At 37.8% G+C, this 23,664-nt stretch overlaps 3 protein-coding genes across 7 annotated transcripts in view; 2 read left to right on the top strand and 1 right to left on the bottom strand.

Moving 5' to 3' along the window:
• NF1 (neurofibromin 1) overlaps positions 1-23,664 on the bottom strand; it is a 231,966-nt gene that overhangs the window by 59,931 nt on the left and 148,371 nt on the right. The window lies entirely within an intron of this gene.
• On the top strand, positions 907-10,037 carry EVI2B (ecotropic viral integration site 2B). Of its 2 annotated transcripts, XM_041001785.1 has the most exons (3): positions 907-1,053; positions 1,392-1,455; positions 8,513-10,037. In XM_041001785.1, the coding sequence occupies exon 3, from the start codon at positions 8,538-8,540 to the stop codon at positions 9,858-9,860; it is 1,323 nt and encodes a 440-aa protein (XP_040857719.1). In that variant the 5' UTR covers positions 907-1,053; positions 1,392-1,455; positions 8,513-8,537; the 3' UTR covers positions 9,861-10,037. The 2 variants fall into 2 exon arrangements, with proteins under 2 accessions (XP_040857719.1, XP_040857718.1); XM_041001784.1 differs by lacking the exon at positions 1,392-1,455 and having other exon boundaries at positions 909-1,053.
• OMG (oligodendrocyte myelin glycoprotein) lies at positions 19,023-22,488 on the top strand. The gene is made up of 2 exons (XM_041001783.1): positions 19,023-19,956; positions 20,807-22,488. Exons 1-2 carry the CDS (start codon positions 19,954-19,956, stop codon positions 22,130-22,132), a joined length of 1,329 nt encoding a protein of 442 aa, XP_040857717.1. The 5' UTR covers positions 19,023-19,953; the 3' UTR covers positions 22,133-22,488.

Raw genomic sequence — 23,664 nt, 5'->3', positions numbered from 1 at the left:
ATAAGTATACATTATTTAAAAAATGATTTCCAATTTTTAAAATTTTCCCCTAAGAAGTATCTATTTGAACTAAAAAAAAAAAAACCGTTAAGCATTTGATCCAAATACTTTCTTATATTTTGAAAAAAATAGTAATTTCTATTTGAAAGGCAGATTACAGAGCAAGGAGAGAGAGAGAGAGAGAGAGAGAAATCATTTATTCACTGGTTTACTCCCCAAATGGTCACAGCACCTGAAGCTGGGATTGTTTGAAATCGGAAGCCTAGAATTTCTTCTTGTACTCCTATTTGGGTTCATGGGCCCAAGAACTTAGCCATCCTTTGCTGCCTTCCAGCATACCAGCAGAGAGCTGAAGCAGAAATACAGGAGCTAGAACCTGAACGGGCACCCATGAGGGATGCCAGCACTGCACATGAAACCTTAACCTACTATAGTACTGTGCCAACTCAAATTTCATTACACTGTTAGCTGGGGTTTCCTATATTTCAAATGGGGAAATTACATTAACATTTGCTGGTTACTTAAAAGCATTTATTCTTGTTATGTTGTTTAATCCTTATAATGGTCCAATAAGGGAAACATTCCTTCTAAAGAGGAACTGGTAACTCAGAGGGATAGTGACAGACACAACATTCACTCCTTGCAGAAAGAAATCTCACTTTGGGAACAAGCCAACCAGTGGCGTTCCCTTAGACCACATAATTTTCTCCTTGGGACTTTATTCTAAATATTTAAAAGACTTAAATACATTATTAGAGAGTTTTAAATGTCTATTTATAAACATTCATCAACAGCACTCAAGTCCAAAGCTCCAATTTGTGTGTCAAAGTAAGTTCCGTTAAAGCAATACTTTTCTTAGTCATTTTGTGGCTTTTTGCACTTCCGGAATCAGCTATTGATAAACTTCCTCTTTTTCTACGGAAACCAGTTTAGTTTGCTGGAGGGCCATTTTTAATCTGAAGTGAACCACCCCTTTTGCTTTCTTAGCCAAATCATCAAAATGTCCAGCTAGATCAAGAATTTAGCATCCTGCAAAAGAAGTTAACAGCTGAGGTAAGAAAAATTTCAGACAAGTAATTTGGTTCGATATTTGCTTTATATAAAATTTGCTTTAAAAACTAAAAAGCCGTTGGTGTCCTAAATTTAACTTCATTCAAGGTTGAGAGCCTACAGATGTCTCTAACAGATTTTTCTCATTTTATTATATGGGATTAAAAAATTCAGTATTTAGCTTGCCTTCAAGATTTTGTTTGCGCAATATATGTCCTTTTAAACTTATTCAGTCATGTTTGTTAACCTTAGTCTTATACCAAAAAAAAAAAAAAAAGAAAAAAACCAAAACCAAAAAATTATAGCGCTGGTAAAATCAGAAATAAAATTTGATTCCATAGGTAACCTTCATAATACTGATATTTGCTTTTCATAAATTTTCTCTCTATATAGTATAATCCATAGGTAAGTTGTTTTTATTTTGATTTCCTTCTACATTCCATAATCACCTTTCTTAGATATCTTTACCTCCATTTTAAAGAAATGAAATGTGATATCCAATGATTATGTTTTATTTTTACAGAGAATTTTATATTTAATGATTGTGTAAAAATGTTGTAACATTTTACAAGTTCACTAAGGGAAGAAAGTTATATGTAGGCATGCATTCACATTATCTACATATTTACATCACACATTGTTTTAAAAGATTTATTTAAGGCAGATGACTGACACACAGAGAACATGTACTCCCATCTACTGGCTCGTTCCCAAATGTCCACAGGAGAGACAGACCAGACCAGGGCCAGAGACAGGAGCGGGAAACTCAATCCAGCATTCCCCATGGTGGGCTGTAATGTCAATGAATAAATTCACAGTGAATGATTTCCAATTTCAATACTTCAAAATAGTTGTAATTTTTTTCTTATATAAGCCCATTATGGATTTTTTCTAGTTATTACAGAAGTTTCAAAATAATTTCTTTTTGATAAGATATGTCTGTACATTTTTAAAAAGTCTTTAAGCTTAAAGTTTAAGTGTCTATGTTTTCAACTGCTTGTCAGATAATTCTACTTAAACTGATCAAATCTGAGTAAGTTTGAAAATATTAAACACAAATAACGCCTTTCAATATACAATCTTCTAAAATCATCACAAATTTTCAATAAATTTATTAAATATGGTATCTTACAAATGAATCATTCAAATTTCCCACAACTGTTTTCAAAGAAGCACAGAACTAAAATGGATTTTATATTTCTTTTCCTATGTTTTATGCAAACTTAGCAACCAAAGTTATTTCCGTCTTTATTTTTAGGCAGCTGACATTCTCCTTTCTGCACAAGCATTCTACTTCATCATTTTGCTATAAAAAACAGTGCATCATATATGACAAATAGAAAGAAAATGCACTAGACTGGTATGGTTTCTGTAAGTGTCCACAACTCAGAGCTGTGACATTTTACCAAGTTACTCTATTTGTTTCCATTTCCTTTTTTTGTTAAAAAAAAAAAATGCCACTACCAAAAAACTCTGAGCATCTGATAAGGGTCCTATTATTAAGGAAATAGTCATCAAATACTGACTAATCAAATATTTCCTTTTAAGGTCAATTTCATTTTTGATTTTCATGACACACAACTGCAATTTTCCATATTTTGTGGTAGAATATGACTAGTTGGAGATCACATCATCACAAAATTTTAATCTATTTTCCTCATAAGTAATTAATATATGAAAATAACAAGAATACAAATTTGTTTTAAGACCTATTTTTATTTTTACTGGAAAATCAGATATACAGAGAGGAGAGAAAGAGAGGAAGACTTTCTGTCCAATGATTCACTCCCCAGGTGACCGCAATTGCCGGATCTGCACTGATCCAAAGCCAGGAGCCAGGAATTGCTTCCGGGTTTCCCATGTGGGAGCAGGGTCCCAAGGCTTTGGCCTGTCCTTTCTTTGGCCACAAGCTGGGACTGCTTTCCTAGGCCACAAGCAGGGAGCTAGATGGGAAGTGGAGCTGCTGGAATTAGAACTGGCACCCATATGGGATCCTGGCGCGTGCAAGGCGAGGACTTTAGCCTCTAGACTATGGTGCCAGGCCCAAGAACACAGATTTTTTTTTTTTTAATATGCTATTTACACTTGCCTTCTTGTATGGAGTATATTCTCTGAATTTATGATTCTCTTAATTTAAAAGATAACATTTCTTAGCATATGTAACTTAGTAACATCAGTTTTATTTTTAAGATTATATTTATTTACTTAGTTTGCTTGAGAGGTAGAGAGAGGTAGAGAGAGAGAAACGTACCTCCAATTGACTGGCGCACTCTACCCAAATGTCTATAACTCGGAAGTCTTAGCTAGGTGAAGGCCAAGGACCCAACTACCTCTCAGGGTTTGCATCAGTAAGCAGCTGGAATGCACAGCATGGACAAAACTGGAACTCAGGCAATCTGATATGGGATGTAGGCAACTCAAGCAGCGGTTTAGCTACTGTGCCAAACACCTGCTGGCTAATACCAGTTTTAAATGCTGCACCTTTTATATAGTTCTACATCATGAAAACATGTCTAATACATGGAGACTCATGCTTCATTTCAACTATGTTTAAAATGTTAGTTCAAAAGAGCTTATATATATTTTCTAAAAAATCAAATATTTAATAAAGCAAAGGACTAGAATCACAGATTTAAACCTCAAACTGTCAGTTTCAAATAATGAGTAAGGTATTGCCACAGGAGGGTTGACACATCTCCTTTTTTCACCTCATAATTTGATGTGCCTGAACCACAGACTATGATTTCTAGAAAAACCCTGTGAACAATGTGCACCAGTCCTTCGTGTCAACCAGCAGGCATGCCTCTGGGCAGTGCAGTGAGGGGCTAGGTGAAGAAGGAGGCTGCGACAGGATCTTAATTATTCTTCCAGCAGACAAGACAGTCTGAAGTGAAAGGCAAGTGGGGCTGAGAGGGCTCTTCCTTTGAGTCCTCCATCTTGGAAACAGAGCCCTCTCTGCAGGCTTCCTGCACCCACACAGGCCACGGACAGGAAGCAGCAGGCTATACTACTTCTCACCCACTTCAATTTTCTCCCCCAGTGTCTTTGTTCTACCCACTTGAAACTTCTTTCCTAACTTGTTACTAAACACATAACTGCACTTCCTGTATCTTCTGAATACCTTTGCTACTCCACTGCTCTTCCCTTTTCCCATAGTTATTGTTTCCTGAAATGTTTTCTCTCCTGTGCTTTTTAAAAAAATGCCTATTTCTTTTTCAAAATTTTATTTTAAATTTTCTTCTCCTTTTAATTCCTCTATTACACATCATTCTTCCCCTCTAGGGAGCAGTTTTGTACTTCAGGTATATACCATTTACATTAAAAAAAAAGTATGTTGTATGGAGCAGGTACAGTGGTTCAAAAGGCTAATACTTCACCCTATGGAACTATGGAATCATGGAACCTATGATTACCTAAATGTGTTTCATCACAGCCAATATATAATTTAAAATGCCAACCTTAAAAAAAAAAAATCTTGGGGCTGATGTGGTGGCTCAAAAGGCTAATCCTCTGTCTGTCAGTGCTAGCATTTCATATAGGTACTGGAGCACATCCTAGCCACTCCACTTCAAATGTTGCTCTCTGGTTGTGTCCTGGGGAAGCATGGAGGATGGCCCAAGTCCTTGGGGACCCTGCAACTATGTGAGAGACATGGGAGAGGCTCCTGGCTGTCAGCTTCAGATCAGCTCTGGTCATAACAGCCATTTGGGGAGTGAACCAGAAGATGGAACCTCTCTCTACCCTCTTCCTGTAAAATCTGCCTTTCAAATAAAAATAAATAAATCTCTATAAAAATGCATGTCAAATAACTTTCTGAAACTAACACTGGCCTCACATCTTCCCAATATAAACTCATTTTCTCGCCACTGTAACCCCTATTTATTCCTCTTTTAAGCCTTGTTCCTTCTTTCCCATATTACTCTGAAGGGCTATAAACAGATTATAATACAAATTCTAGTATTCTGGTAGGGGCAGATCCTAGAAGGGCAAAGGACTAATTGAAGGCTAAGTCAGAGATCAATTTCATTTCAATATCACAGTGATCCTTAAATGACAAATGAGAATCTCATTCACTGGAGGGTCAACCACCTTCCTACTGACCTAAGAGGCCATGGGTTCATCAAAATAGAATTTACAAACTAGACTGCTTGCTAATTACATTCCTATTTGGGCTCTTTCCTTGCCTAATGCAGTTCTCAGCTAACTGAAAAGAAGAACCATATGGCTTCTTTATTTTAAGCAAAGTCACAAAAGAAAAAAACATTTTTGGCTGAAGATAATTCATGGCCCATATTTTCTGTTGCTTCAGCTGGTGCCTTTGAAAACATTTGAAAAATGGAACTCTGAAGAATAACATCTTGGGTCATTTTTAAGAACAGATGGTGGGTGTGAAGTGCATGGACAATGATCCATGGCACAGGACTCAAGCCTCTACGTCTATACGAAAAGCTTTACTTTCCCCCAAATTTTGAACCTTGAAACAGAGGGGGAAAAAAAAAGAATTTATTGACTGAGATTCCACTTTCTCTGCTTACACTCTGGCAGAAATATTAATAAAAAATGAAACAGAAAGAGAAGCAAAGAGCCAAACACAATTCAACGGTTGCTCAGTGCCTATCACATCAAGAACTATGCTGCATAGAAAACAGAATATAAAAACACTGAGGCGGGGGGGGGGGTGGAGATGGTCCCGCCTAAGAAATCCTTAGTCTGCCACTGAAGTAACACTGTGCCAGCTGTTCAGCTCATTTGAATTTTCTCATAAAGTCACTTACAAGTGAAATAAAGCACACAGAATACCTGAGACACTATACCACAAAGTATGTTGAAGATAAGTATTTTTCTTTTGTTTTTTACCACCTCTTTCAAAGCTCGTTATGATCTTGTTTGAGAGGATAGTAATAATATAATGAAAATGTGAACATCTAAGTAATAAAAAAAATAAGCACATGTATTAAAGGTAAAGAATCCTAAAGACAAAGAAGCATGGAGATTCAGCGAGTAGCTGCAGCTAATGGGCTGGGTCAGTTACAGAGACATTGGTTTCAGAAGGAAATTTAAACTTTGTCTAAAAGACTCAGATATGCAGTCAGAAGGCAAAATGGGTGAGATATTGGGGGGAGGGGATATTCTAGAAGGGTGAAAAAGAACATAATTAAAACTGCCTGCTTTGGAGTTAAAGGTGGGTATTTACGAAGTATGTAGGTGGGAAAGAGTAGATATAACTGAGAGGTTCCGGTCCTGAGATGTGAGTCTAGACTGGATAACTCAAACCAGAAAGAAGAAAGTTCAGTTCAGAAGTTTCAACAGCAGTGGGGCACTCACAAGCAAGGAAGTGATAACCCAACCAAGCAAGCTTTCAAGATTGATTCATCAGTAGTATGCAGCAGAGTTCAAAGAATTATTTAAAAGTTTGTTTGATGTATTAGAGTGAAAAAGAAAAGAAGACAAAATGTGAGTGGGAGAGGAAATTATATCCCCCTTTCTCCTAAAATAGGATTATCTATCATCACCATGTACTAATTACAAGAGAAATAAGCAAATGAAAACTCAAATATTCTGAGCAATCTATTTATATTCAAAACCTTACTGTGCCTTGCAATAGGACATTAAATCCCTTGGATAAATCTATGAATCACAGAAAAACTAGAGCTACTAAACATATATGCTAACATTTAACACTCAGATTTTCCTTTCCCTAATGTTAAGAAGCCCTTGTGAGTAATGGTATACAAAACTGGTATATTACATGCAAGAGCTCAGACTGTCTTTGCATAACTCATTGTAGAGGCAAGGCAACTGAGGACAGAGCAGGCAGCAGATGGCTGCAGAAGAAGAACTGGACCTCAGCTCCTCAAGTTTCAGCTTCTACCCTATCCAGACCTCTAAACTTATTCATGTGCTTTATTGTCCTTGTCTATGTTGTCCCTCTTTGCTGGAATAGTTATTTGATCAATTCGTTCTCACAGATATTTCAAGTGTCAGTTCACATTTCACTTCTCTGAGATACTTTCCCTAATCCATAGACTAGCTTGCTATTTCTGTGCATCTCCTGGTAACTTTATGAAAAAACCCAAATGTATTATTGTAATTTTTTTTACCTGTTTCTTGTCATTGAAACCTGCAACACTTGAAGGCAGCAATCCTACATGCAAGTGTGTGTATACCTGTATCTAATTATTTCTTCAATGAAGACCAGAGTCCACCAAAAGGATGGTGTTAGTCAATAAATAACAGAAAGGACTGACCTGACAAGCTTCAGAGATCAACCCAGGATTCTGAGATTGATCAGCCCTTTAGAAATATGAGATGCCGAAACATGGAAATTGTGTCGGTTGTTGAGAGTTTTGCACAAATTACTACTAGAATAGACTGTATGTAGGAAACTTAGTTGTACCAAAAATGAGAAAAGAGAAAGAAGCTGAGAAAGAAGTCCCCTTTGAGGTAAAAAGGAAATCTATTAAAAATATATTCAATATGCTGACAGTGAGGTGTATGCAACGATATGTCTGCAATGACATCAACAAACAGAATCAGAACAAAGGAGATTTAGGAGAATATACAGGTTTGGGAACTATGGCAAAAAGCCGACATGTTAAATCTTACTGAATCAGGAGCAAAGAAAAGTAGATAAAAGTGAGGACTGAGTATCCATATTAAGAAATTAGGAGGAACAGAGAAGCTAGTGAAAATAATATGAAAGATAGACTGTATTACAATAAGCTTTTGGATTTTTTAAAAAAGACTTATTTTATTTTTATTGGAAAGTCAGATATACAGAGAGGAGGAGAGACAGAGAGAAAGATCCTCTATCTGATGATTCACTCCCCAAGTGAGCACAATGGCTGGTGCTATGCCGATCCGAAGCCAGGATCCAGGAACTTCTTCCTGGTCTCCCACATGGGTGCAGAGTCCCAAGGCTTTGGGCCGTCCTCAACTGCTTTCCCAGGCCACAAGCAGGGAGCTGGATTCGAAGTGGAGCTGCCGGGATATGAACCAGTGCCCATATGGGATCCCAGCATGTTCAAGATGAAGACTTGAGCCACTAGGCCACACCACCGGGCCCAAGCTACTGGAATATTAGTGAAAGTAAACTCTATATTGTTTAATTGTGGTTGATGTTGGGAGTGGAAAGAGAGAAGAGAAAAAGGATAACTAGATTGGGTAACGGTTGGCCAGGGCATTCACCAAGTAGCACAAGCAATATAATTCTAGAGTAAAAGAAATACAGGCAGTGGATGGACCCAGCTACAGAACCTGAAATTAAGATAACATTCCCAAGGATGTTAAAGTGCTCTACAATGAGTTGGGGCATATTCGAGAGTAGTTTGCACTAGCTTACAGTATGGCCAATAAATGAGGAATAACAAATATTAATGATAGGCTCTGTAATGAAAAATCAAATGTAATCAGATATCAAATAACATTTAATTGATTTTTCTTCTTTCTTTCATTATACAAGTGCTAGTAAGGAGGAAGATTCTGAAATGGATTCCAAATATTTCATCTTATCTTTGTTTTGTGGATTCCTGAACAATAACGCATTTTCCTCAGAGATGAAGGCAAACACAACAAGCAAATGGGAACAACCAACAACATCTAGCTCATCAATATTAAATATCTCGGCCAATTCTGAAAGTACAACAGAAAATCATTCGACTTTACCAACGGAATTCAACAACCTTTCTGCTGAACAAACACTGTTGCCATCCAAAGTCACTGGTGGAGAACCAACACCAGCTGCCCTAATCTCTTCTGCGAATCCTACAGCACAAAGTTCTGCCCGACCTCCACTTACATATAACACCATCAAACAAGCCACACCGCCGACAGCCAACACCACTTCTGCACAAACAGTAGCATCCGAGTTCACCTCTGTTAGACAACCACCAATACAATCTGTGCATGCCTCTCCTTGGCAAGGTTTACTGTCTGCCCACACCTCATCTTCAAAACCAATACCACCATCTACACATGATCTATCCACACAACTAACACCAAGTGTCCAAAATCCACCAAGGATTACACCAGGATTCACCTTTGATGCTACCACTAACAAAGAAACCTTACATAAGACCAATTCCAGTTCAACAGCTGCCATATTAATTGGTATAATTCTGACCTTTATGCTGATAGCGATAATTATCATTGTACTTTGGAAATGCATGAAAAAGCCAGTTTTAAATGATCAAAATTGGGCAGGTAGGTCTCCATTTGCTGATGGGGAAACACCCGATCTATGTATGGATAACATTAGAGAGAATGAAGTAACCCCAAAACGTACATCGATTGCCTCACTCATAACCTGGAAACCGGGCAAAAGCACACTTTTAGCAGACAATTTAGAAATCAAGTTGTTCGAATCAAATGAAAACCTCGAGAATTCTAGTAACTCCAAAACAGACACAACAAAAGAGCAAGTAAACGATGCTTCAGAGGACAGTGCTGACAGATCGACAATCGGCACCGCAGTTTCTTTATCAGATGATACAGATCTGCCTCCACCACCTCCCTGTCTTGATTTGGAAGGACAGGAGATGAACCAATCTGTCACACCCATAATGACAACTGCATCTCGTCAACCAGATGATTCGAATGTTTTTCCATCACCTGCAGACTGCCTCAATCAAGCCTGTGAAGATCATAAACCTTCACCTCTTCTTGACTCACTCAACTTGCCCTTGCCACCAGATTTCGTGCAAAGTCAAGATTTTAACAATGAGAGTCAATGTCAAGAGTACTCTATCCTTCTTGATTCCAATCAACACCTTAACGAATCCTTGCCACTGCCACCAGAAGAACTGTTATAAGCACATATGTGCTTTTTAGTTGGTCGTCCACCCTTCTTACATGACTCCATTTTACATTTTTCTTTCATGTGATGAATTACATAAAATAGCAGCTAGCAACAAGTTTTGATTTTTTATTCAGGAACTACCTGAAATCTATTCAAACCTCATGTATATAGGAAGAAAGTTTTTTCAAGAGTTACTTGACAATGACCTGTTTACTGGCCATAGTAAATAATGTCTCTAAAGGATAGTATATTATACATATGCGAATGGTATACATGTGAATAGCAATTTCTGAAATAAGAATTTAACATATAATTATTATTAAATAGATTTTTCCACAAAAAGCTGTTTATAAAACTAAGATGAGTAAATAATTTCTTATTTTTCTATTTCAAATATTGGAATAGGGAAGAATGAGATTAAATACTCTATATTTTAAACCAACAATTCAAGTAGTAAATAAGTTTGTGAGGATGGCAAATTTGCATGGGGCTGGTGTGATGGCTCAATTGGCTATTTCTGTCTGCAAGCACCAGCGTCCCATATGGATGCCGATTCATGTCATAATTGCTCCACTTTCCATTTAGCTCTCTGCTTATGGCTTGGGAAAGCAGATGGCCCAAGTTCTTAGAACCCTGTACCCACGTGGGAGACCTGGAAGAAGCTCCTGGATCCTGGCTCTTGGCTCAGCTTTGACTGTGAGGGCCATTTGGGGAGTGAATCAGTGAATAGAAAATCTTTTTCTCAGGTTCTCTTTTTCTTTGTAAATCTGCCTTTTATAAATAAATACATATTTACATACATAAGTAGATATATAAGTAAATATTTTTAAAATGCAGCAGTTCTATTTTGTAGTTTCACTGGAAATAGTAAATAAAGTGGAGGATTAAGTTGGGGACATTTGATTGAAAAAAAAAATGAGTACACACCCTAAAATGTAAGCACCTATTACACTGAGGAAACTCAAATTTTAAAACTAGATTCTTCAAACATCATCTTCTTTTAAGCACTCAAATAAAAATGAAATCTTAAAAAGAGAGGGGACAAAGAAATGTATTGCTTCATTCCAAATTTAGATTATTTCCCAGGAGAAACATACTATCTCAAAATATAAACGATTCTTAACTATTCACTAAACTTAACACTTCCTTTTCCCTAACCTCTTATACCACCTTTAAGATGCAGAATTTTGCCTTTTATCCATTTATCCAATAACTGACACATGTGAGTTATCACAGCCAGGCCTAACCTTTGCCCAAGAAAAGAATGCTGGTGGCCTATTTATGCTTGAGGGGATGCCACCATATATGCAGAAATACTCTTCTGCCCAGTTCACACACATCCCTCCTCCTCATTCTGACCTCCACTCCAGGGACAAACAGTATCTTATACAAAAATGTGTGGATGTTTCACTGGTAACTTGGTCTTTAAGAACTTCTCATGATTCTGGGATTTTCACAAAAGAATAGAACATTCATTTGTAGCATTTGTGTCAGAGTCCAAGCTCCATCTTTAAAAAAAAGGATCAGGTTTTTGAACATGGGAATTTTATATACCATGCCCTCTGTAAACCTTTTAAGCCATCCATTACTGATCATGAAGACTTGATTCATAGTAGCGTAGTATTGTGGCCCAAACTGCAATCCCTACATTTGAGATGAATGCTGGTTTGAGGCCCAGCTACTCTACTTCTGTTCCAGCTCCCTGCTAATGTAACTGGGAAAGAAGCAAAGAACGGCTCAAGTAGTTAGCCCCTGATTCCATGTGGGAAAACTGAAAGAAGCTCCTGGTTCGCTTTGGCTTGGCCCAGCCCTAGTCCATGTAGCCATCTAAGGAATAAACTGGTAGTCAGAGGATCTTTGTCTTACCCCACATTCTGTAACCATGCCTTTCAAATAAATAAATCTTCTAAAAAAACTTTTTTTTAAAGAATTTACTGCTGGGCCCAGCATGATAGCCTAGTGGCTAAAGTCCTCACCTTGAACGTGCCAGGATCCCATATAGTTGCCGGTTCTAATCCCGGCAGCTCCACTTTCATCTAGCTCCCTGCTTGTGGCCTGGGAAAGCAGTCCGAAGCTTTGGGACCTTGCACCCACATGGGAGACCTGGAGGAAATTCCTGGCTCAGCTCCAGCCATTGTGGCCACTTGGGGAGTGAATCAGGAGACAGAAGATCTTTATGTCTCTCCTCCTCTCTGTATATCTGCCTTTCCAATAAAAATAATCTTAAAAAAAAAAGATGACTTAACTGCTAAAAATTCTTTCTTGGTTTTCTTACTCTTCCTGAGTAAGCATGTTTACTGTCTACATTGGTTCTCTTCTGTCTTCCACAGTAAAATGTTTCTTTCACGTCTTTCTCTGATTTAGCACTTACATAGCTAATAGCTAATTTACCATGCAGCATCCAGAAATCTGAGAAGTCCATTATTCTTTTGAGGTTTAAGTAAGATACACTGCTTTTATATTTGTCATGTTCAACATGCTTTAACTTAATATAATTCTAATAGCCCCGCCTCCATTTTTTTTTTTTTGCCTGTAAGAAAGTTACCTAATAGAATTTCTCCACATTTTAATTCCTTTTTTCACCACTTTCTTTCCTAATCTCCTGAAGGATGGGCACTGTGAAATAAAAACATAGCAAATTTCTTACAACAGCAGATGATGACCTGGCCCCAATCTTGTCAACTTTACTCAAACATTGGAGGCAATTTTTTTCTTATTGTTTTTTGTGCATCAGAAGACTGAACTACTGGCAGCAGTTAAGTTTTTTGTTGTTGTTTTGTTTTAAAAGAAACTCTCTGCCAGGGAGACAAATCATTCACATTTACTGCATGTAATTTTTTTTCCAGTTGGGGTCAGCTGGGAAGTGTTGAGCTGCCAAATAGTGTAATTCTTGCTTATTCAGCAGAAAAGATATTGGAGCCAATAAAAGAAGTGTAGCAAAGAAAAAAAAAAACTGCAATTAAAAAAAAAAACAGTGAGAAGAATAAAGAATTAGGATACAGAACCTAGAGTCTATTTCATGAACATAGCAAAAGACACCGGGGAGCTACATACTCGGGTGTTCTCACCAGATCAGCATTTTCACCTGATTCAGCAACAACCCCGAAGATAAACAAGAGTTCAATCCCTTTTGCTTTCTCCTGCTGAGAAAATAGGACCAAAGAAACCAAGTGGTTTGCTTAGAAGTGATGCTAAAAGCAGTTTGTTCTAAGTCTCATGGCAAGGCCTCTTGTAGCAACATAGAACTAAAGAGCAACCTACTTTATGTGCCAAAACATTCACACATGTACCGCACGATTGCTCTGCTTGCTATAGGTGGTAGGAGACATGGTGAGCCAGTATTTGATGTAATTACCTAATTTGGAAATAATAATGAAAGACCTGGGCTTCTTACTAGTAAAACACTGTGCCTCTGGTATATGAATAAAAAAGCATCAATGGAACCCAATAAAATTCATAAACAGACTCAGGTATCAAATTAGCAGGTACAAGTGCTGTAACAATTACATAGACATTTGGAAAAAATAAAATTGGATGCATACTTCACACTACATTAGAATAAACATGCAGAAGGGGCAGGAGTTTGGCATAATGGCTGAACTGCTAGTTTACAGGCCTATATCCTATATCATGGTTACAGTCAAGGTAGACACAAAATCTAGAAGTAATTAAATAAGAGAAACTCAGTAATATCAAATTTTAAAATATAAACAACAAAACATACATTGTAACCAAGGCAAAAGACACATGGCAAGTTGGAAAATAAAATAAATGCAACTTAAATTAAGAAAAAGTGATAGCATCTGTAAAATTTTAAAAGCTTTTAAGTTCAAAACAGGAAAACATGTGCAAAATATATAAAAGACAATCATTGAAGAAAATTCATATAAACCTATTTAAAGATATACAACTAGGGCCCAGTGATGTGGTCTAGCGGCTAAAGTCCTCGCCTTGAACCTGCCGGGATTCCATATGGGTGCCGGTTCTAATCCCGGCAGCTCCACTTCCCATCCAGCTTCCTGCTTGTGGCCTGGGAAAGCAGTTGAGGACGGCTCAAAGCCTTGGGACCCTGCACCCATGTGGGAGACCGGGAAGAAGTTCCTGGCTCCTGGCTTCGTATCGGCATAGGACTGGCCGTTGTGCTCACTTGGAGAGTGAATCATCGGACGGAAGATCTTCTTCTCTGTCTCTCTCCTCCTCTGTGTATATCTGCCTTTGCAATAAATAAATAAATCTTAAAAAAAAAAAGGATATACAACTAGCTTCATAGCTAGAGAAATGCATTCAAAATTGTAATGATATAATGTGGCTTACCTATCAGGTAATACAAATCCACTTTTAAAACAGGTTGTATTAAGACTGTATGGAACAAGGCTTTAAGACACACTGCCAGTGGGACCGCCAAACAGTTTCATCTGTGGAGAGGAACTTAACAATTCCTAGAAAAATTCTAGATGCATTTACCATTCTGCCCAGCAATGCTACAACTATGGATCTTTCCAAATACTCTTTGGCAAAAGTATGAAATATTCACTGTGTCATTACTCATATTACTTAAACAGCAGAAGCCTGAAACAACCAGGACAACCATCACCCACGATACATTCCCAAATGAAGTCCTACACATCATGAAATAGAAGGACAGATCCTAATTTGCTGACGCAGAGTCATCTTCAAGGCTGTATTAGTAAGGAAGAAAGAACATGGCATAGAACAGTATTTTGTAGCCTTTTATAGAAAAAGAGGAAGACAGAACATATACTACACATATGTATTTTTACATACCTGCAGAAAGAAATACTGTTAAGATTCAGCCAAATGCTGATGTAGTCTGACGCAAGGAGCAGTGCATCCGTCCTTCCGGACACAGAAAAACATCAACATTTTCCTCACTCTACTTCTCCCTCACCCTGACATTCCCCATCCTAATCAGAGGCCCACATGAGTCTGCAACTTCCTCATCTTTGTAATACTAACATAGAATTCTAAATAAAAGGTACAGCCAAATGTCACTGTATTTTAAGATTTCATGAATAAAAATCATCACCAGTACAAAAATGAAAAAAGAATAGAGGGGAGGGAGAAGCATTATTTCTCAGAAAATATTTCTTCACATATCTGACTCACATGATCTCTAAAAACTGCCAGTCCACCGAAACAAACAAGTATAAGCATATGTCAGGTTGATGGTAACAGACAGATACACAAGAGATTTGTTTTAAGGTGCATTAGAACATAGAACTGACTACCGATCCTTCGGAAAACAAATTCTAATAGCAGATTGAACTGCTAAGAAATCTTAAAACTTCATTCAGTAGTCTCTAATCTAATTCTAGCAATACTGGTATTATTTTGAAACTATTGTGGGATGATGCAAATCAGCAAATATGTTAATACTGTTAGGAACTATTTATAGGACATATGGGGGATAGAAGAACAAATTAAATATTCCCAAGGAAGCAAAGAGATAAATTCAGAATGAGGGACATTTTAGAGAACAATTGAGAAAAAAAGAGTGGGGAGCTGGGTAAGGAGACCGATCCATATGAATCAAACTAATTCCCACCCTGTCACTTGTTCCATGTATTTTAAAATACTTTATTGTGTACTGTTACTTGTTTTCAGCAGAAGAGTCAGTTTAAACCTTACAAGTCCAACATCCTAGATGTAAAAATGCAAAATCCAGAATGTTCTAAATGAGTTAACACTTTTTGTCACGTTTGTACTCCCAAAGTTTAAAATTTCAGAGCACTCTGGATTTTGATTTTTGAGTTAGGAATCTTCTACTTGTAAAGGCTCTGCAAATATTGTAAAACCTGAAAAAAATTCCCAAATCTGAAATATTGCTGGTCTCAAGCATTTAGAATAAAGGACACTCAAATATACCAAAAATAGAAAATTAAGCACAGCAAATGTAGTCAATTTAACAATAAAAGGAAAATTGAAACTACTGATTAGCATGAGATAGCCATTCCTAGCAGGTGGCTTGTTAGGCCTTTCACAATGCTGGGGAATAATACATTCTAGAACACAAAAAAACATTCAAATCATTATCTAGTATACAACAGCTGCCTAACAAATGTAGTTTCTGGTCAGGGCAGAATTACCTAAAATGTATTGTGTCTTTATGATATCTACAATAAGCTATAAGGAGAAGGCACTGAGCCTCAGTGGAATAAGCCACCACAAGGGATAGCCAATCAGAGTGCTGGGGTGTGTCCTGGTTGCTCCATTCAGAACCACCTCCCTCCGGGGACCTGGGAAGCAGAAGATGGACCAAGCACGGTGCTCGCACAGCCCGTGTGGGAGTCTCAGCTCTAGGCTACTGGTTTCTGCCTGGACCAGCTTAGGCTGCTGGGGCCATTTAAGGACTCAACAAATGAATGGAAGATACATATCTATCTATCTCTTCCTTTTAGTTAACCACAAAATGAAAAATACCTCTCTCCCCTTCTATCCTTCTCTGTCACTGTCTTCCAAATAAATAAAGAAAGAAATACATATTATAAAGGTTAGTTTTAATAAACACTTAAACCTCCAAAATTATTCTTGCTTTTGAATAACAGTAATGGACTATTATTTTATTTCATGTATTTCTAACAGTTTAAGGTAAAACTGCTATAATTCAAATACTTTGAAATATTTCCCATTTTCTTTGTGGGAATGTTATAGTTGTGTTCCAGCAACATGAGACAGTTCTGCATGCCGTCTACCAACAGGAGACGGGAGCCGCAGTCATTATTACTATCAGAACATTCTGCTATATGCAGAATCTAATCCTGATATAGCCTAAACTCAAATTCATTTTCTTTAAGATTTATTTTTTAAGATCTATTTTTCAAAGATTATTTATTTTTATTAAAAAGGCAGATATACAGAGAGGAAGAGAGACACAAAGAAAGATTTGTCCAATAATTCACTTCCCAAGTGGCTGCAAAGGCCAGAGCTGAGCTGATCTGAAACCAGGAGCCAGGAATTTCTTCCAGGTCTCCCATGTGGGTACAGGGTCCCAAGGCTTTGGACAGTCCTCAACTGCTTTCCCAGGCCACAAGCAGGGAGCTGGATGGGAAGGAGGGCTACCAGGATTAGAACCAGCACCCATATGAGATCCCGATGCGAGCAAGGCGAGCACTTTAACCACTAGGCTATTGCACCAGACCCTCAAATTCATTTGTTAATGAAATAACATGTCCTAGTCTTCAAACCAAAGTTGTGGAAGAGATAATTCTACTTCTCCACTGTCATAAGGAGATTCCCTACAATCAAAAAGGGAAATATCAATGTCTCAACTAGCTAATTCTCCACCTGCAAGCACCAGCATCCCACATGGGTGCCAGTTTATGTTCTGGCTGCTCCTCTTCTCATCCAGTGCCTGCTTATGGCCTGGGAGAGCAGCAGAGGATGGCTCTCCTCCCTGCACCCATGTGGGAGACCCACTCTTGGCTCAGCTCTGACCATTGCGGCCATTTGGGGAATGTGCCAGCTGATGGAAAATCTTTCTCTCTTTGTCTCTCCTTCTCTCTGTAAGTATGTCTTTCCAATAAAAATAAACAAACCTTAAAAAAAAAAGAAACGTAAATATTCAGGAAATTGTTCCTTAGTCACACCTCTTCAAGTGTAAAAGTGTACGCTTAGGGCCTGGCACAATAGCCTTGCAGCTAAAGTCCTTGCCTTGAACACACCAGGATCACATATGGGTGCCAGTTCTAATCCCGGTGACCCTGCTTCCCATCCAGCTCCCTGCTTGTGGCCTGGGAAAGCAGTCGAGGACGGACCAAAGCCTTGGGACCCTGCACCTGCATGGGAGACCTGGAGGAAGCTCTTGGCTCCTGGCTTAGCATTGGTTCAGCTCCAACCACTGCAGCCACTTGGGGAGTGAATCATCAGATGGAAGATCTTCCTCTCTGTCTCTCCTCCTCTCTCTATATCTGCCTTTCTGATAAAAATAAACCTTTAAAAAATGTTCAAAAAATATAAAAAAGTGTCACATAAGCTAAAACAGAACTCTAAGCATCACAACCAACCATCTTATATTTCTATGATTTCTATATTTCTACAATATTTCTTATTGTATCTATGCTGATACAATATTTTAAATTTCCATTTTAATACTGTCTACATAGTTGAGAGGGATGCATGCCCATGTGAGTCCTTATAAGGGTGGGGAGGGTCAGGTATGGAGGAAAGGGGGTGGGACAAATGTTTCAATTTTTAAAAACACACTATTTTTGAACACAGTGGTTTTAAAGTGCTATGATGGATGAATGGTTTCTGAAATACATAGAAAGAATCTTAAGAGCCTAACTGAACTCTCAAAGTAAAGTGGCAATAAAGCACCAAATCAATAATAAATTTCCAATGCTGCTCTCTTTTAAAATATAGGTACTTTTCAAAGAACATTAGTTTTCTACAACTGGGGATTACTCACTATAGTTTTTTCCCTAAAAAATAAAATTTTCACACAGTAAATTCTATTGGTGTATACAATTTAAATAATGGTAAATGCAATTTAGAGACACAGAAAACGTTCAATAAGGAGACCATTTAGACTTTTTTCTTATATTCAATCTGTTAATTCCCATTAAAAAAACAGTGACAGTATAACAATCAAAATACCATGATTTCACTTGCTTTCTTTACTAAGGTAAATTGATCATTTTTGAAATGAAATGTGAGTTTAAATACTATTTAGGGGCCTGGCATGGTAGCCTAGTGGTTAAAGTCCTCATCTTGCACACGCTGAGATCCCACATGGGTGCCGGTTTGTGTCCTGGTCACTCTGCTTCCCATCCAGCTCCCCTGCTTGTGACCTGGGAAAGCCATTGAAGACGGCCCAAAGCCTTGGGACCCTGTACCCATGTGGGAGACCAGGAAGAAGCTCCTGGCTCCTAGCTTCAGATCAGCTCAGCTCTGGACATTGCAGCCACTTGGGAAGTGAACCAGCATATGGAAGAACTTTCTCTCTGTCTCGCTTTCTCTATGTAAATCTGGTTTTCCAATAAAAATAAATATTAAAAAAAATAGTATTTAGACCATCAGTCCAATATGGAAGGAGAATAACCATAAATTTGAGCTCATAATCAAAGTCTTTCCTTTTACATTATTTCATGAAATTTAAAAACTACAATCTTTGTCTGAAAACAAAATATAAAAAATTTTAAATCACTTGAAATTGATAGTTATTTTTAAACTACAAAATCAAATACATGTTATTCATTTAGCACCAAAATATCTCTAGAAAAAGCAGTCATATTCGTTTACCAGTCATACAAGTTTCATGAAGAGCCAAAATACACTTAATCCCTAATACACAAAATAAAACATTTAGCATGCCACAGGAATTAATAATAAAAAATAAGATGCTCATTTTAAAGAGTAATGTAGTTTTTGTATAGCCTCAAGCAAATGATTCTCTGTGTCAGAGAAAAATAAAGGCAAAATAATCCTATGTAAATACTTCTTCACCTCCTTAAAAAGATAAAATATTTAACTTAAGTGGGTAATAAATTTGAAAAGCTGAGTGAACAACATAACAATGACTGTAGCATAAATGGACATAAAAATCAAACAGAGTGTTATATTTTTAAAAATAACATGATTGTACAATTTTTGGAAAGAATATAAAAAGACAGGAATTAAAAATCTTAGTATCTTAGAAGCCATCCAGAAGGAAGATCAAGCTCATTCTGAACACTTTTCAACATGTAAAAAGAATTCAAGCAGAGGCATTAAAAAGAATCACAAATTCTTAACGTGGCAAATGTTAAAATGGAGATTGAAAGCTAAGACAGACAGCAGAAAGAAGTAAGGGCTGGTTCTAAGGTGTATGACGTCTTGTGCCCTGTAACAGGTCCGTTGCAGGCCACGCACTTGCAGAGAGCCTGCACCTCTAGCAGTGCATTTGAGTCAGCGCCCATGACAGCTCTGCAGTCCTCCTCTGTGGTCCTGATCAGGTGGTTGCAGAGCTCCAGCTCCCAGCAGCACAATGCAGCTGAGCAGGCACGCACAGCCCACGGCCACAGTCGGTGCCGACTCTCCAGAACAACACGACCTCTAAGCTTTACATTTCCCGGAGAAAATGAGATGCTGATGGTGAAGACGACACTATGGTAAGCTGCTATTTACATCAGTAAAAGAGCAAATCCCATTTTTCCCCCCTTTCCTTTTTTTAAGAAAAAGTCAGTGCTAAGACTATTTATTCAATGGTGAGTGCATGCACCAGAAATTTGCTGCAGTATCAGTGAAGGGATTTCTTTAAAATATTCATTTGTTGGTAAATATATAGATATATATACATGTTTTACACATAAATGTATATATACATGTTATATAGCTTTCCTTTTGAAAATGGCACTGAAATATACAGGGAAAATCACTTCAGAAAATGTGAGGCTTAAAGCTCTGGTGTTGGTCTGGATTTTTCAAGTGCCTGAAAATGTTGGACCAGGATCTATTTAGTTTAAAAAGACAAGCATAAAATGTGAATGAACGCTTTAATATCTAAATAAAATCTCATCCTACAAACATACTGAGTCTCATATTACTGCAGAGATGTAAAAAGAGAGACATGACAGCCATTTTTTCCTATCTAAGTAAGAAAGCATATTTTCAAAAACAGTAACAGCTTAGGACTGCAACTCTTCATGTTTACAGAGAACGTCAATTTACCTTATTAAGTTTCTGGGAGGTTGAGTAAGAAAAACAAAAATTATTGTAAAAGGAGAAAGAAAATGCAGCATAGGGTAGAAGAGAGAGTCTCTACCACATAGCCCCAGTTGAAGGATTAGGCATTTGGACTATAAATGAAGGGGAGCTTTGTTAGTTTAATCACTGGAACAATTATAAAAGGACTCGACAACAAGGAGGTTTATTGAAAATTTTGCCTAATGCTAACTGACCCATGCAGATGCCTAAATTGTATTTGCATATTAAAAGAAGGGTGTATCTGTTTGTTTCCAGGCTTTGATGGAATATCAGATATTGAAAATGTCTCCCTGCCTGTTCATCCTTCTGTTTCTCACACCTGGTATTTTATGCATTTGTCCTCTCCAATGTAAATGCACAGAGAGGCACAGATATGTGGATTGTTCAGGCAGAAACTTGACTACATTACCGTCTGGACTGCAAGAGAATATTATTCATTTAAACCTGTCTCATAACCACTTCACTGATCTGCATAACCAGTTAACGCAGTATACCAATCTGAGGACCCTGGACATTTCAAATAACAGGCTGGAAAGCCTGCCTGCTCAGTTACCTCGGTCTCTTTGGAACGTGTCTGCTGCTAACAACAACATTAAACTTCTTGACAAATCTGATACTGCTTATCAGTGGAATCTTAAATATCTGGATGTTTCTAAGAACATGCTGGAGAAGGTTGTCCTCATTAAAAACACACTTAGAAATCTTGAGGTTCTCAATCTCAGTAGTAACAAACTCTGGACAGTTCCAACCAACATGCCTTCCAAATTACTTATTGTGGACCTGTCTAATAATTCCTTGACCCAAATCCTTCCAGGAACATTAATAAACCTGACAAATCTCACACATCTTTACCTGCACAACAATAAGTTCACATTCATTCCAGAGCAGTCTTTTGACCAACTCTTTCAATTACAAGAGATAACTCTTCACAATAACAGGTGGTCATGTGATCACAAACAAAACATGACTTACTTATTGAAGTGGATGATGGAGACAAAGGCCCATGTATTAGGGACTCCCTGTTCTAACCAAACATCATCGCTGAGGGAGCAGAACATATATCCCACACCTGCTGGATTTACCTCAAGCTTATTCACTGTAAGTGGCACGCAGACAGGGGACACCATTAACTCTCTAAGTATGGTAACCCAACCCAAGGTGACCAAAATGCCTAAACAATTCCGAACAAAGGAAACGTTTGGTGTCACACTAAGCAAAGATAGCGCCTTCACTAGCACTGACAAGGCCTTGGTGCCCTATCCAGAAGATACAGCCACAGGAACCACCAATTCCCACGAAGCAGCAGCTGCGACTCTCACCGTTCATCTCCAGGATGGAATGGTTGCAAACACAAGCCTCACTAGCTCCACAAAATCCTCCCCAACACCCTTGACCCTAAGCATCACCAGTGGCATGCCAAATAATTTCTCAGAAATGCCTCAACAAAGCACAACCCTTAACTTACGGAGGGAAGAAACAACCACAAATGTAAAGACTCACTTACCTTCTGTTGCAAGTGCTTGGGAAGTAAATACTTCGTTTCTCTTAATGCTTAATGCTGTGGTCATGCTGGCTGGCTGAGGGTCTGCACTTTCTGATCTAACGAAAGCACTCCTCTCTGATGTACAGTCGGGAAATTATGCCCCTATCTAACCAGTGACTCAAGCTATACTCAGTATTCAAGAAAGCCAGTCTTACATTTTGGACTCCGATGTAAATGAAGTAACTTGTCTTAAATAAAAGAAGTGCACAATGTCTTGGTACTTGCTGCTATTTTACTGTCTTAAGTAAAACTAATGAGTTTCTTTTTAATGAAATGTTTCTTTTTAAGGCTTCAATTTATTGCACAATATACAAAGCATCTAAACTTTAATATGTATTTTATGTATGTTTACACTGTCAAACATCTGAGGAAAAAAATAAAAGGTCTATGCTCACAACTGTGTCGTCTGTTTTTCTAGTTACACAAACTTTATCCAGCAGAATAAAAACAATCCAACAGCTTTTTTTCCCAGGGAAGCTTTGGTGAAGCCTTTAAGGTGAATGAGAATCGGCGGTCTCCAGACTCTGTCACTGAAGTAAAACTGTGGCTGCCACCCCCACAAATGGTTACACCACATCAATTAGTTTTCACACAGGTCATAATTGTTTTAAATCTAAATGATGTCCTGCTTCTAAGGAGCTCTTGGCTACTTTACAGATTATAATAATGGACAGAAGCTCTTCAAAAAGCAGGAAGACATTAGGCTTTGCATTTTAATAAGGAAAGTTTAGCTTTGGTAGGTGTGTGTGTGTGTGTGTGTGTGTGTGTTGAAGTATTAGAAATAAAAAGCTTTAATTTAAGATACGCCAAGGAACAATTTTAGTACATACTTAATAGACTATTTACTAATGAAAAATTCAAATTTTTACAAAATTAGAATCCTATTAGGGCAAGAGAAGGAAATTTATCTTTGTACAATCAGAAATTGGAATCTAATTTACTTAAATAAAGAATAAGATTAGCTTATGGATGAAACCATGGAGTCTAACAAACTAGGATGGTACTGAGGGAGGGAGGCAGAGACATGAAATGGGATTCACTTGGTACCGTTCCCAGAAGAGGAAGCCAATGAAGGCAGACTGCAGAGTATGCCTGGGGAGGGGGCAGAGCTTGACACTCCAACCAACTACACTGGAATTCAACAGAAGTAAGTCACTTTATGAATTAGTACCAAACGTAACTCAGTAGCCAAAGTCAGAGGAAGTCTCAAAAAGTAGGGGAAGGGAGTGGCACTAGATTACAACGGAATATAGCATTAACTGAGATGGGTGAGCCATAAACAAGGTATTTAATTCATGAGACACAAGGAAGAAAAAAAACTTTAAGCATTTCTAGAATTAGAAAAATAGCACAGAAACTTTTATGCTCCTCTTAAGGAATTTTAACAGATAGTCCTCTCTTTTAAGAATATATAATTTTTTTAGGAACCAAGAATATGAAAAAATTATAATTATGCTTCAATAACACAATTGCCTTCTTGTTATTTAGTATACTGACTCTTAAATATGTATCTGCCCCAGCACACCTAAATGGCTCATTGTACCTGGAAACCTTATCATGAAGAAATGAG

This window comes from Ochotona curzoniae, unplaced genomic scaffold (assembly GCF_017591425.1).
Source record: "Ochotona curzoniae isolate NIBS_2020 unplaced genomic scaffold, NIBS_Ocur_1.0 scaffold_2453, whole genome shotgun sequence".
Classification (NCBI taxonomy): Eukaryota; Metazoa; Chordata; class Mammalia; order Lagomorpha; family Ochotonidae; genus Ochotona; species Ochotona curzoniae.
Note: the sequence above shows the minus strand (reverse complement) of the source record. Positions and strands in the feature narration are given on the sequence as shown.